Source organism: Sinocyclocheilus anshuiensis, unplaced genomic scaffold, assembly GCF_001515605.1.
Source record: "Sinocyclocheilus anshuiensis isolate Anshui unplaced genomic scaffold, SAMN03320099.WGS_v1.1 scaffold2417, whole genome shotgun sequence".
Taxonomy (NCBI): domain Eukaryota; kingdom Metazoa; phylum Chordata; class Actinopteri; order Cypriniformes; family Cyprinidae; genus Sinocyclocheilus; species Sinocyclocheilus anshuiensis.
The window spans coordinates 122,557-135,461 of record NW_015552731.1 but is presented as its reverse complement, the minus strand read 5'-3'; the positions used below and the strand labels follow the sequence as shown (position 1 = coordinate 135,461).

The 12,905-nt window shown below is 30.7% G+C and overlaps 1 protein-coding gene across 1 annotated transcript in view; it reads left to right on the top strand.

Moving 5' to 3' along the window:
- The window catches only part of LOC107667835 (wiskott-Aldrich syndrome protein family member 1-like), a 35,834-nt gene that overhangs the window by 7,818 nt on the left and 15,111 nt on the right, over positions 1-12,905 (top strand). Inside the window, exons 3-4 of the mRNA XM_016459555.1 lie at positions 3,588-3,741; positions 6,159-6,276. Coding sequence (XP_016315041.1) covers positions 3,588-3,741; positions 6,159-6,276 — 272 coding nt within the window. The remainder of the gene's footprint in view (positions 1-3,587; positions 3,742-6,158; positions 6,277-12,905) is intronic.

The window sequence follows — 12,905 nt, the reverse complement described above, 5'->3', positions numbered from 1 at the left end:
CCGAACCACGCAGCAGATTCGTTCTGAATGAATCTCTTCCCAAATCGTCCCTCCCTAACATTTTCGTCTCGTTTTTATTCGTTGACGAAAATGTCAATAGATTTACGTCATAGTTTTTGTCGTTCAAAAAGAGTTTTAGTTCGTTATCGTCTCATTGTCGTCTGTGAAAAAAATGTCGTTGACGAAATTAACACTGTTTACAACGAAGCGTTTTATTTGCAACTTTCAATTTTTTTTACTATATATATATAATATATTACTTTTAATATTACTTTTTCACGTAGTGCCAGGCCGGTTTGGACAGCTTTTTTCCCTTAATAAATAAAACCATTATTTCAAAACTGCATTTTGTATTTACTCGGGTTATCTTTGTGTAATATTAAAATTTGTTTGATGATCTGAATCTTTTAAGTGTGACAAATATGCAAAAAAAAAAAAAAAACAGAAAGGGGGCAAAAACTTTTTCACACCACTTTCTTATTATTATTATATATATACATACATATATATACACACACACACACTATCACACATTTTTATTACATATTTTAAAATTAGGCAAATAAGTAAATTTAATTGAAAAATAATAATAACCTGATATGAATCAGTATTATTTTATTATCATTGATATATACTATTATAGTTTTTATTATTATTTTAAATTAGATTTAATGTTTATATTTTCTGTTTTCACTTTAATTGTAGTTCATCATTTATAGTATCATTTAATTAGTTTTTAATATCTGTATAATTTTAAAAACAAGAAATGTTGTCTTAATAAAATAAACACAAGTTTATGAGATGACTGAAAGTTTATGCATGTAATGAAATATTTTTAATACATTTCTGTGACTCGTTTTTAGTGTCCATTTCAATGAACCGTTAAAATCAATTCGGTGATTTGTTCCTGTCAGATGTGTTCATGAATCTCCCACATGCCATTTTACATGAATCTGAATATTTAAACATATGTAAACAACACTGACTGAATTATTTGACTTTGAGAAAAGCTGAAGGACTGGAGAAGATTTCAAAGAGAGAAATCGCTGAAAACAGATTAAAAAAGATGTTGCTGTTTCTGCTCGCAGATGATATTGATGAAGAGCTGCTAATAAACACACACACACATTGAGTTCATTGAGAGGGTTTGGATTCACGGCTCTTTCCTTTAGAAACACGTCAGTATGAAAGGAGCCACGGCTATAAAAGCTCTGCAAGAGTCTTCATTCATCCGCATCGCTCCGTTCTCTGCAGATATCGACAGCATGTAAAGATTTTCCTATAAAAGCCACCATCATTTACTCACCTTTGTGTCGCTTCGAACCCACATGAAGCTTATTCATCTGAGGAACACAAAAGGAGCAAATCTTGAGATGTTATGCAGCTCGTGCCTTATGACTCTGTTCACACGGATCATGTCTTTCAAACTGCAAAACAGATAAAAATACCATAAAAATGTCTTTAAACTTTATAAAGAACTTTAAAAAGTTGCATATTTTTTGAAGATAAGAGTCTTTTTCTACCATTTTTTATCCACCAGGTGAAAGTCTGAGCATTTTGAGCACTTGTAATGATACTTGAGTGAACAAACACCACGCATAAGTTCTATTCGTAGATTCTTCTCATAACAACAAAAAATAAAACAAAAAAATAAAGCATAATTGGCAGACCCTGAACACTGGTCATACAACAGATCAATTGCATTTGCATGCAAAATTACTTCATTAGCATAAATTACTCTAGCAGTAAGTATCGTCCTGTATTGTCTGACAGTAATTGGGACAATTAGACGATTACAATGACGCTGATAGCAGCTCTCGCTTCAGCTGTGATTGTTTTGACATCAGACAGCGCCACCGCATTCTGCCACTCAAATGATTTCATTACATTTTAATTTCCCATCAACCTCAGTGTCACCAGCTGCTTTTCAGCAAAGGAGAAACAAAGTGGTTTGTACACAAGAGTGATGGAAATACACCTGAATATGAGGAAAAGACAAAGAAATGAGAAAAAGTGCAGAGCGACAAACACACAAACTTGAAGCACCAAACACACTCTTGACATTGTGAGAAAAAGCTTGACCGCATGAGAATGAGATTGTTTTGCGACTTAAATTGTGATAAATGGCACCCAAGGTTGTGCATTACAGTGAGTTTACTTCACTTTACAAAAAGGTTTTGTTAAAGAAACTTAACTGAAGTAAAATCTCTGTAACACTCAAGTTTACTGAAAAAAAAAAACATTTTTTTCACCAACAATTGGTGTAGAAACTCAGAAATTACAAGTAAATTTCACAATTATTTACAAAGAAATGGCAAGTAACACACTGAATTAAACCTGAAATTTTGAAAAAAGACACACACCAAAAATAGCGTCAACAGCAATATAAAAATATTAAATAAAAGTCCAACAATAATAATCACAATTGCCATATTTGAAAAACAGATCCTACTGATAAATTCAATTAGAAAATGTAACTTTCCTTGATCCATTTTCTTATGTTATAGCGCCCCCTAACACTGTAAATCAATGAGATTTGGCAGGTTTACTCAGACTGTCCTGATGTACATTTGCACCATTTTCTGTGAAGTTTGGACTCTGCATAAACAATATACAGGTCAATTAGTCATTATGGGCCACATTTAAAAAAAATGGTACTGACCCCAATCTTAATTTGTGATTTCTAAAAATCTCAAGTGATGAAGGCTTTTGAAAGTCTGAGCGTAATCAGTGTTGATCACTACTGTAAGGTTAACGCTGCCTGCTTTAAATGTTTCAAAATGATTATCAGTTGAAAACATTTGTTAGAAATTTTGCAAAGTAATCAAATATGATAAGTTACAACACTTTAATAAAGTAATTGAAATAGTTACACTACTTATTACATTTTAAACAGGGTAACTTGTAATCTGTAACCTTACCAACACTGATAGGATCTATCCCTTTAATTCAGTCAGACTCATTAGATCCGGGGGTTTTTCATTCTTGGCATTCATCCAGATAACTGGAATATTAAAAATGATAATCAAGTATTGATAGACATGTGCATTTTACATGCCAAAAGGCTCATTGCCATTTATTGGAAAAAGACAAAGGCCTACCATAACTCGTCGGTTAAGAGAAATATCTTCATGCATTGCAATGAAAAAGATAACCTACTGTATATTCTTAAGGGTAAAGAAGCTAAATTAAGAAAATCTGGAGTCGGTTTTGATTATTTATTGAATGTAAGGATATTAACAATATAATAGAGGAGGATCAAAATTCTTGATTAGGTATTAAAATATATTTTAATGTGCATTATATTAACCCCTTACAGCTGTGGTTGTTACTGTTTTGCAATGGATTATTAAATCTAACTTCCAAAGTACATACCGTATTAACCTAATGTTGGTTTGTACTAAGACACTTTTCATGTAATATGAGCCCCTAGTGTTTGTTTGTTTCGTTTTCTTTTTTGTACATTGTAAGTGTTGTTACAGACACGGTGTGTACATGTGTCAGTCTGGTAAGTGTTTCAAGAAAATGTACAGCCTCACCTGTAGAAAGGCAGATGGCAGTCAGCGAATGCTGTGTGTTTGTCTCAGTGTCTCTTCAGGACATCACCATGAGGAAGGCCTTCCGCAGCTCCACCATCCAGGACCAGCAGCTGTTTGAGCGTCAGTCTCTTCCCGTCCCCATGCAGGAGACATACGAGCTGTGCGAACAACCTCCGCCGCTGAACATCCTCACACCCTACAGGTCAGAACCACATTCACACATCAGACCCGACAGATCATCACACCGGCGACGTTTTCATCTGACCTCAGTATTACTAAAATGTAACCCTGGAGCACAAAACCAGTCATATGGGTCAGTTTTTCGAAATTGAGATTTATGCATCATCTGAAAGCTGAATAAATAATATTTCCATTGATGGTTTGTTAGGATAGGACAATATTTGGCTGAGATACAACTATTTGAAAATCTGAGGGTGCAAAAAAATCAAAATATTGAGAAAATCACCTTTAAAGTTGTCCAAATGAAGTTCTTAGCAATGCATATTAATAATCAAAAATTAAGTTTTGATATATTTACGGTAGGAAATTTACAAAATATCTTCACAGAACATGATCTTTACTTAATATCCTAATGATTTTTGGCGTAAAAGAAAAATCAATAATTTTGACCCATACAATGTATTTTTGGCTATTGCTACAAATATACCCCAGCGACTTAAGACTGATTTTGTGCTCCAGGGTCACAAATAACATGAACTGCAATCAGACAGCGATGAACTTGAGTGTTTCACTCACAGTTCTGAAAAAAATGACAACCTGAAAATCTCATTTAATATGGAAGCATATCGGTATCAAAATTCATTTTGAAATGTAATTTGCAAAATGGCATTGCATTTCTTTATTTAAATTTACATATTCCCATACATATGTGCAACATTTAGTGCAAAATGAAAATTCAATTATATAATTTAGATTTGCCATTTCCTACTTTTAAATATGTAAATTAAAAACATTTTAACATGACCTATTGTCCAATTCACACTGCATTTTGCTACAATTATCACGCGGTATCACGATGACAATGCAATGCCAAGTGTCCTACCTGTAAGTCTAAATGCATTTAGGAAAAATGGCATTTAAATTATAATTTTGCTACAGTTTTTGCTTGGACATTTTAAAAATCTAATCAATTTGTGTAATACAATTTCTTTTTAATTTTGCAACTTATAAAGCATTAAAATATGTTTTTAATTTACATATTAAAACTAGTGTAGAAAATGGCAAATGTAAATTATATAATTTCATTTTCATTCTCATTTTGTGCTAAATGTTGCACATACTGTATGTATGGGAAAATGTCAATTTAAATAAAGAAATGCATTGTCATTTTGCATATTACATTTCAAAATGAATTTTGCTACCCATATGCTTCCATACATTTAACTCTTCATGTAACTGTTTAAATAACAATTGCATTTTATTCAAGTCAAAAATATTATTTAACATCAATGAATCAACCTGAATGCATGAATTTAGACCAACATACCAAGATAATAATTTGTCAAGATACCAAAGTATGCAATGAAAAAAGTCAGCAAAAAAACTGCATAAAATATTACATGATATTTTCTGAAAAATGTATCAAAATTAAGTGAGTTTTTTAAACTTAGAAATAGACAAAAAAATCTATCAGTGGGGTCAGAAAAATAGTCTTGTTTTCCTTTTCAATTAAGTTGTTCTTTTTTACTCCACTGATGGATTTTTTTAAGCAAAACTCATTTAATTTTGATATAATTTTCAGAAAACAAGATGTAATATCATTTTGTCATTTTGTATCTCCAGTAAATTAAATGGATATCGAATATCTCTCAGATGTTCCTTGCAGGTGTTTCTTATACACTGAAATAAATTGCAACTTAAACATCTAAATTAACTAGTTTTATTCAAGTCAAAAATATTATTTAACATCACTGAATCAGCCTAAATGCTAATACAAATTTAGTTTTCACTCAATTTTTGTCCTGTTTTGCAGTGTTAAATTTTTAAATCAAAATACATTAACTTGAAATGCAAAATAACATATATCTTGTTTCTGAATAATTTATGAAAAAAATTAAGTGAGTTTTTATGACATACATTTTACAGTCAATTTATCATCATGAAAAATATAATATAAAATAAATGTATATTATTATTTAAAATACAAATAATAATATACAATATATAAAATATTATGTCATTATTTATTATTTATTTATTTCAATAAAATTTTGTATAAAATGGCATGCATTTTGACAGTCCATTTATCATCATGAAATATACATGTATATTATTATATAAAATATTAATAATATTAAAGCACATTGTCATTATTTTTATTTCAATTAAATTTAGTATAAAAAATCGCATGCATTTTGACAGTCCAATCAACTAAGTCAAAGAGGAGATATTTAAAATGATCTGATATTACAAGCCAAGTGCATTACATTATGGGATTCAACACTCCATTAATGTTCTCTGTGCCGCACATTTCTGCAAATGTAGCATTCATACATGCAGATAACTCTGTGTACACTACACATACTGCATACTACTCTCACTGACGAACGGTGTGTAGTACGGCATCACTGAACACACCTGATCTGCGTCTGTCTCTAGGGATGATGGGAAGGAAGGGCTGAAGTTCTACACCAACCCGTCGTACTTCTTCGATCTGTGGAGAGAGAAGATGCTGCAGGACACAGAAGACAAGAGGAAAGAGAGGCGGAAACAGAAGGTGAGAGGGGCGTGGCTACACAACAGATGGGTGTGGCTTATATGCAAATGAGGCCGGAATGGGTGTGGCATCCGAGGGGATCAAGCACTAAAATCTCATACTTATAACATACATAATAACATACTTTATGGTTACGTTCAGTCATTTTTCACTCCGTTTTGGCTGCTCTGTCGTTTGCTGTCATTGTGTGTGAGTTTGAATGAGCTGTTTCTCTTGACATGAGGTGTTTTCTGAGTGCGTTTAGATTACAGACCAACACACACACACACACACAGCGGGCTAATCACAGGCTAATTAGAGGCAGATTGTATTTTTACGCATGATGGCAGATTCTCTCATCTCTTCTCTGACGTTACTGCGGTAAAACTGCTTGTACATTGTGATATTACAGGTCAATATCTACTTGCATTTAATAAAACCATTTTAGAATATACATAACATCTACATTTCCTTTGCGTTGCTACTTTAACAATTTAAAATATGCAAATTAGGCACAATCTTATTAAATATTCACATTACAACTGATATAAATCAGTGAAAATGTCACAACTTTTATTTCTGTGTTAATATGATCAGCAGCTCAGTGGTTGGCAATTATAAGACGCTTTTATTAAAAGGTTATTTAACAAAATAAAACTCTTTGACTTTGTAAATGCATGATTTTATGTTAAAAGGACTTTCATAAATGCATCTGCTAATTACTAGCAATATCACAACAACATGGACATTTAAATCATCAAAATCTTGATGTGAAATGGCAGTCTATGATTATGGATGGGTTGGAATATTAGTTAATTAATAGTCTTATATATTCATTAATATTTTAAAATATTATGAATTAATACAATTAATCTAAAAAAAAGTATAACACATTCGGAAGATTATGAGAAAAAAAATCTAGGAACATTTTGTAAAATATTATGTAATTATTTTAAAATTTGTTTAATTTTATTACAAATATTTAAAATCATTATATAATTATTATATTAAATTATGTAATTATAATAAAATATTATAAATAAAGAAAATAAATGTCAACATTTTTCTGCCTTTTGGCTATATACAGTATATACATATATATATATATATACATGATATGTAATAATAATTTATAATTTACATGATGTGTATATATATATTGTATTTGTTGTATTTGTTCTGAAATGACATAAAAGTGTGATCTGCAATTAGAAAATCATTTAAAAAAAAACACCAAAAAATGTTTCATGCAAAAAGTAAAATAAAGGGGAAAAAATACAACTATGTTGCATGTTTAAGTCAATGAGTGGTATCCAATTATCATCATGAAAAAATATTGTAATTTATTTATAAAAAATAAAAAAAAGGAAATTATGAAAAATGAAAAGAAAAAATTATAAAATACATAAAACATGATGTAATTGTTATTTATTTCAAAACTATTTTATTTGAAATATATTACTGGAGAAGATAATTATATATATGAAATCGTCATGAATATAAACTCTATGTAAAGTATGTAGAATATAAACTGTTTTCTAGAGGCTTTATGAAGCAGAAAGAGTGTTTGCAGCGATTGTGTTCACATACAGACACACAGAATGTGATTAGCTGTGATGTGGAGCACTGAGCTGCTTCCCGTCATTCATTCATATTAAGTGTGTAAATGCAGTGGAAGTGGGATCGGCTGCATTCGATTAGACGCGACTTGATTACATTAGGAGTGATTGATGTGTGGAAAACTGCTCCAGCGGCTCTCAGTCTCTCTCAGACACAACTAACCAAAACTAGTGACGCTACTAACCCAACATAACTATACATTACAGTAGTGTGACTGTAGATCAGCTGGTTTCAAAACAGAACAGCTGTTTCACTAACAAGCTCATTTGTGTAATGGAAATTACTCGCTGTATTGAGACAATCATTAAACTCAGTCTGATGAGCAGCAAACAGTGACAAAAAAATATCTCTCTCTTTTAAAAAACACTGGCTTCATGCATCGCAGTGAATTGGTTCATTCAGATGATTTGTTTAAAAATCAATAAAATAAAATAAGTACTACAATTACTAAAACTGAAATCAAAATAAATTAAAGCGGAAATAAACAGAAAAAAATTATAAAAATAACAAAAGCACATAAGATTACTAAAACTTAAAATAAAATAAAAAATAAGTACTACAATTACTAAAACTGAATTAAAAATAAATGAAAGCAGAAATAAACAGAAAAAAATAATAAAAATAACAAAATTACTAAAACGTAAACTAAAATTTAAATGAAAACTAAAAAGTATAAAAAATAAAAGCAAATTGAAAATATGAATAAATACTATAACAGTATATAAATATACTAAAACAGCACTGACTGATACCCTTAATGTGTTATATACACACTCACACACTATTATAAAATACCAAAAGAATATGTTATTATTTTATTTCAATTGAATTTTTTATAAAAATGAATTAAATTACTGGACACTGGAAAAATCTATACAGTTAAACAGGTTAAAATGTGTATGTAAATTTATTAAATATAAATGTTTTAATCTGATTATATTATATTTTAGTACTTAAATGTATAATTACACTGTAACAAGGACACCTTAAAATAAAGTGTAACCCAAAAAATTCATTCAATTAAAAAAAAAATCATTTTCTTTCTTTTTTTATATTCTTGTAATTCTGAGTTTGTTTAAATCTTGCAATTCTACGTTTATATCTTGCAATTCTACAGTTTTTTCTTGTAATTCTGAATTTGCATTTATATCTTGTAATTCTGAGTTTGTTTATATCTCGCAATTCTATGTTTTTCTTGTAATTTTGAGATTTAGTTTAAATCTCGCAATTCTGAGTTTGTTTATATCTTGCAATTCTATGTTTTTCTTGTAATTTTGAGATTGAGTTTAAATCTCGCAATTATGAGTTTATTTATATCTCGCAATTCTGTTTTTTTCTTCTTGTAATTTTGAGATTGAGTTTATATCTCGCAATTCAAATTTTTTCTTGTAACTCTGAGTTTGAGCAAAGACTATAGAAATACAAAGACGGTTCACTCCTATACTTATGGCGGAATAGTCCCACCTCCTAAATTGAAAGAGCTGATCAGTAAAGTCATTGCATCACTGCAGTGGCTGTTAGAAGCTCCGGTTCCAATAGAAACCTGAGGCTAGACCAGCCAATTCGCATGCGCAGTCTTAAGCGCATTATTATACGCATTGGCTGGTCTAGCCTGAAAAAATAAGCTTATTAAATGCTATTTGAGCATAAGAAACAACATTCATGTGGCAGCTCATTTCAGATGTTGCTGATTTGAAATATGTTATTTAATTGTGAGTTCAGCAAGCAGTTTATGAGATTTCAGGATTCCCCCATTCATTTAGATAGGACTTGGTCTTGTTTGAGCTGCCCGGAGGCGTTGTTAATATGGCCGCTGAGTGAACAGACTTTCCTTGAAAGGGACTTTGGTTTGAGTTTAAATCTCATACTTCTAAATTTGAGTTTATATCTCGCAATTCTACATTTACATCATGCAATTCTATTATTTTTTTCTTGTAATTCTGAGTTTGAGTTTAAATCTCACAATTCTACGTCATATCATGCATTTTGTAATCATTCTAGTGCAGGGTACAAATGAAACTGGCTCTATACGCAGTACTTTACTGTACAAGTTGTCAAACTGCAGTTTCTGAGTCGCTTCCTAAACTCAAAATTTAACTAGCACTGACATCTGAGTCAGACTGAACATACACAGCTTTCCTGAAATAACTTCACTTCAGATGCCCTCTGTGTCTCTCCCTGAGGAGCTGATCAGCAGCATGATTCGAGTTATTTCTGGTTGTTTCTGACTGCGCTTCACGCTGATGGCCGCTGACAGCGTGTGTGTGTGTGTGTGAGAAAGAGAGAGAGAGAGAGCGTGTGAGTGTGTGTGTGTGTGTGTGTGTGTGTGTGTGTTTGATATTCATATTGCTTTGGTTGCTGGTGAAGAGCTCAGAGCAGCAGGAGTTGGTCTCCCGCAGAGATCGTGGTGTGCGGCTTTGAAAGCCATGATACAAACACAGACGACACTCAAACACAACACTGAGCTCACTTTCATTTAAACGCATCAGATGTACAGAATTATTATAAAAGCCTAATTCCACCACAGAATAAAACAATTAAAAAAGGTAAATGCGACTTTTATCTCACAAGTTGGACTTCTGGTTTCTCTGTGAAAAAAAGTCAGAATTGCAAAATATAAACAGAATTGTGAAATATAACCTCAAAATTCTGCTGTTTTCTCACAATTATAAGTTTAAATCTTGCAATTCTAAGTTTATATCTCGCAAATTTTTTTCTTGTAATTTTGAGTGAGTTTATATCTCTCAATTCTGAGTTTGTTTAAATCTCGCAATTCTAAGTTTTTATCTCTCAATTCTGAGTTTGAGTTTATATCTCACAATTCTACATTTTTTCTTGTAATTCTGAGTCTGAGTTTATATCTCGCAATTCTATCTTTAGATTTCCCAAATTCTATTTTTTCCCCCTTGTACTTCTGAATTTGAGTTTATAACTGGCAATTCTAAATTCATATCTTGCAATTCTATGATTTGTTCATGTAATTCTGAGTTTTAGTTTATATCTCGCAATTCTACGTTTATATCTCGCAATTTAAAGTTTTTTCTTGTAATTTTGAGTCCGAGTTTAATTTTCACAATTCTGAATTTGTTTATATTTCGCAATTGTAACTATATATCGCAATTCAAAATGTTCTTGTAATTCTGAGTTTGAGTTTAAATCACGCAATTCTAAATTTGAGTTTATATCTAGCAATTCTACATTTACATCTCACAATTCTATTTTTTCTTGTAATTCTGAGTTTGAGTTTAAATCTCACAATTCTGCATTTATATCTTGCAATTCTACAATTTTTCTTGTAATTCTGAGTTTAAGTTTATATCTTGCAATTCTTCGTTTATATCTCGCAATTCTGTTTTTTCTTGTAATTCTGAGTTTGAGTTTAAATCTTGCAATTCTGAGTTAAAAGAGATAAGTCGTAATTACTTTTTTATTCTGTAGTGGACACAAGCTTCCATACATGATAACTTACAAGAAAGAAAAATCACACAGAAGATCTCTTTAACATCTCAATTGCTTCTCCTAATCAGTAATGAAATTAAATGGAGAGCAAACTGAGTCTTTTACTGAAGTCTGAGAAAAAGAGCCCAGTAATCTCATACAGAGATCTTGGTATGAACTCAAACAGTTCTCACTGATTTCTTTCAAGCTAATAATTGTAAAGCTATATGACAATAAGGCACTATTTCTCCCAAGGAATTTTAGGAGAAACATCTGAGACAAATACATGAAATGCACCATGAATTGTCTAACAGACAGCAGCCGTCGACTGGTTTGTGGCATCCAGTACCAGTGATGATGCCAGTTTCCCACTCCGTTACCATGGCGATGCCATCTTTAACACACTCAGAACTGAGTGCAAGGACAATAATAGATGCATTGATATGCAGACTGCTGCCTGTCAGGAGAGAGTCGACTACACGGACATGATCACTCAAAATAAAACCAAAAACGCAATATGGCTTAGTGCGATTATCAAATGGCAAAGGCTGCGATTTAGTTAAATAAATATATGCACTGTGTGTTTCAGAGAGAAACGCAGCACTATGTTCATTTACACGTGAGCGGTGTTTTCAGAGTCACTTTAACCTGCATTTAGGAGTGAAACATTATTTCATTATTTTTTTTCTTAAATATTTGCACAGTATGTTTTTCCACAGTAGTAATGTGATTATTATTACTAAAATTATTAATCATAATAAGAAATATTGCTACTGTAATGTGTTATTTTTTCTTAATAATAATTATAATAAAACAACTTAAAACTGTTATTATTACATTTTTCTTAAATATTAATTTTTACAGTAGAGATATGACTATTATCACTAAAGAAATGTATCATAATAAGAAATATTACTACTGTAATGTTTCTTGGTTTGTTTACTATTTTTATTAATAATAATCATAATAAAACAACTTAAAACTGCCTTAAATTTGTAAGTATAATCAAATTTATGAATAAAAACATAATAAAATCAAATAAATATTAATGGTCAGGTGTTTTACAGCTAGGGTTTCCTCTGGTTTTTCATCAAAATAAAATTTTGTTGGCTGAACGTTTGAAAATAAAGAATTTAAGACAGACAAATATTAGTACTGTAATTTCATAGTTGCACTGTAAAATAAAACTATTATTATTATTATAGCAAAATTTGTTTATTTGCATTATGTACATATATTAATTCATTTCTTTTACAACCGTTCTTGCAGTATATGCATTATTTATTTCTCTAAATATTTCTAAATAGAATAAAGAAAAAGGTTTTTTTTGTCTGTTATTTATACAAAAATGTTCACTTTCTATATATGTGTGTGTATGTATTCATTTATAAATTTTACAACCAATTTTACAAATGTGCATTTTTTTTTGCAATATATGGAAAATTGTTTATTTACAATATTTATAAATATATGGAAAATTGTTTATTTACAATATTTATAAATAGAAAGAGTCAAAGATCTATCTATCATCTATCTATCTGTCTGTCTGTCTGTCTGTCTGTCTATCTATTGTTCTATCCATCCATCCATCC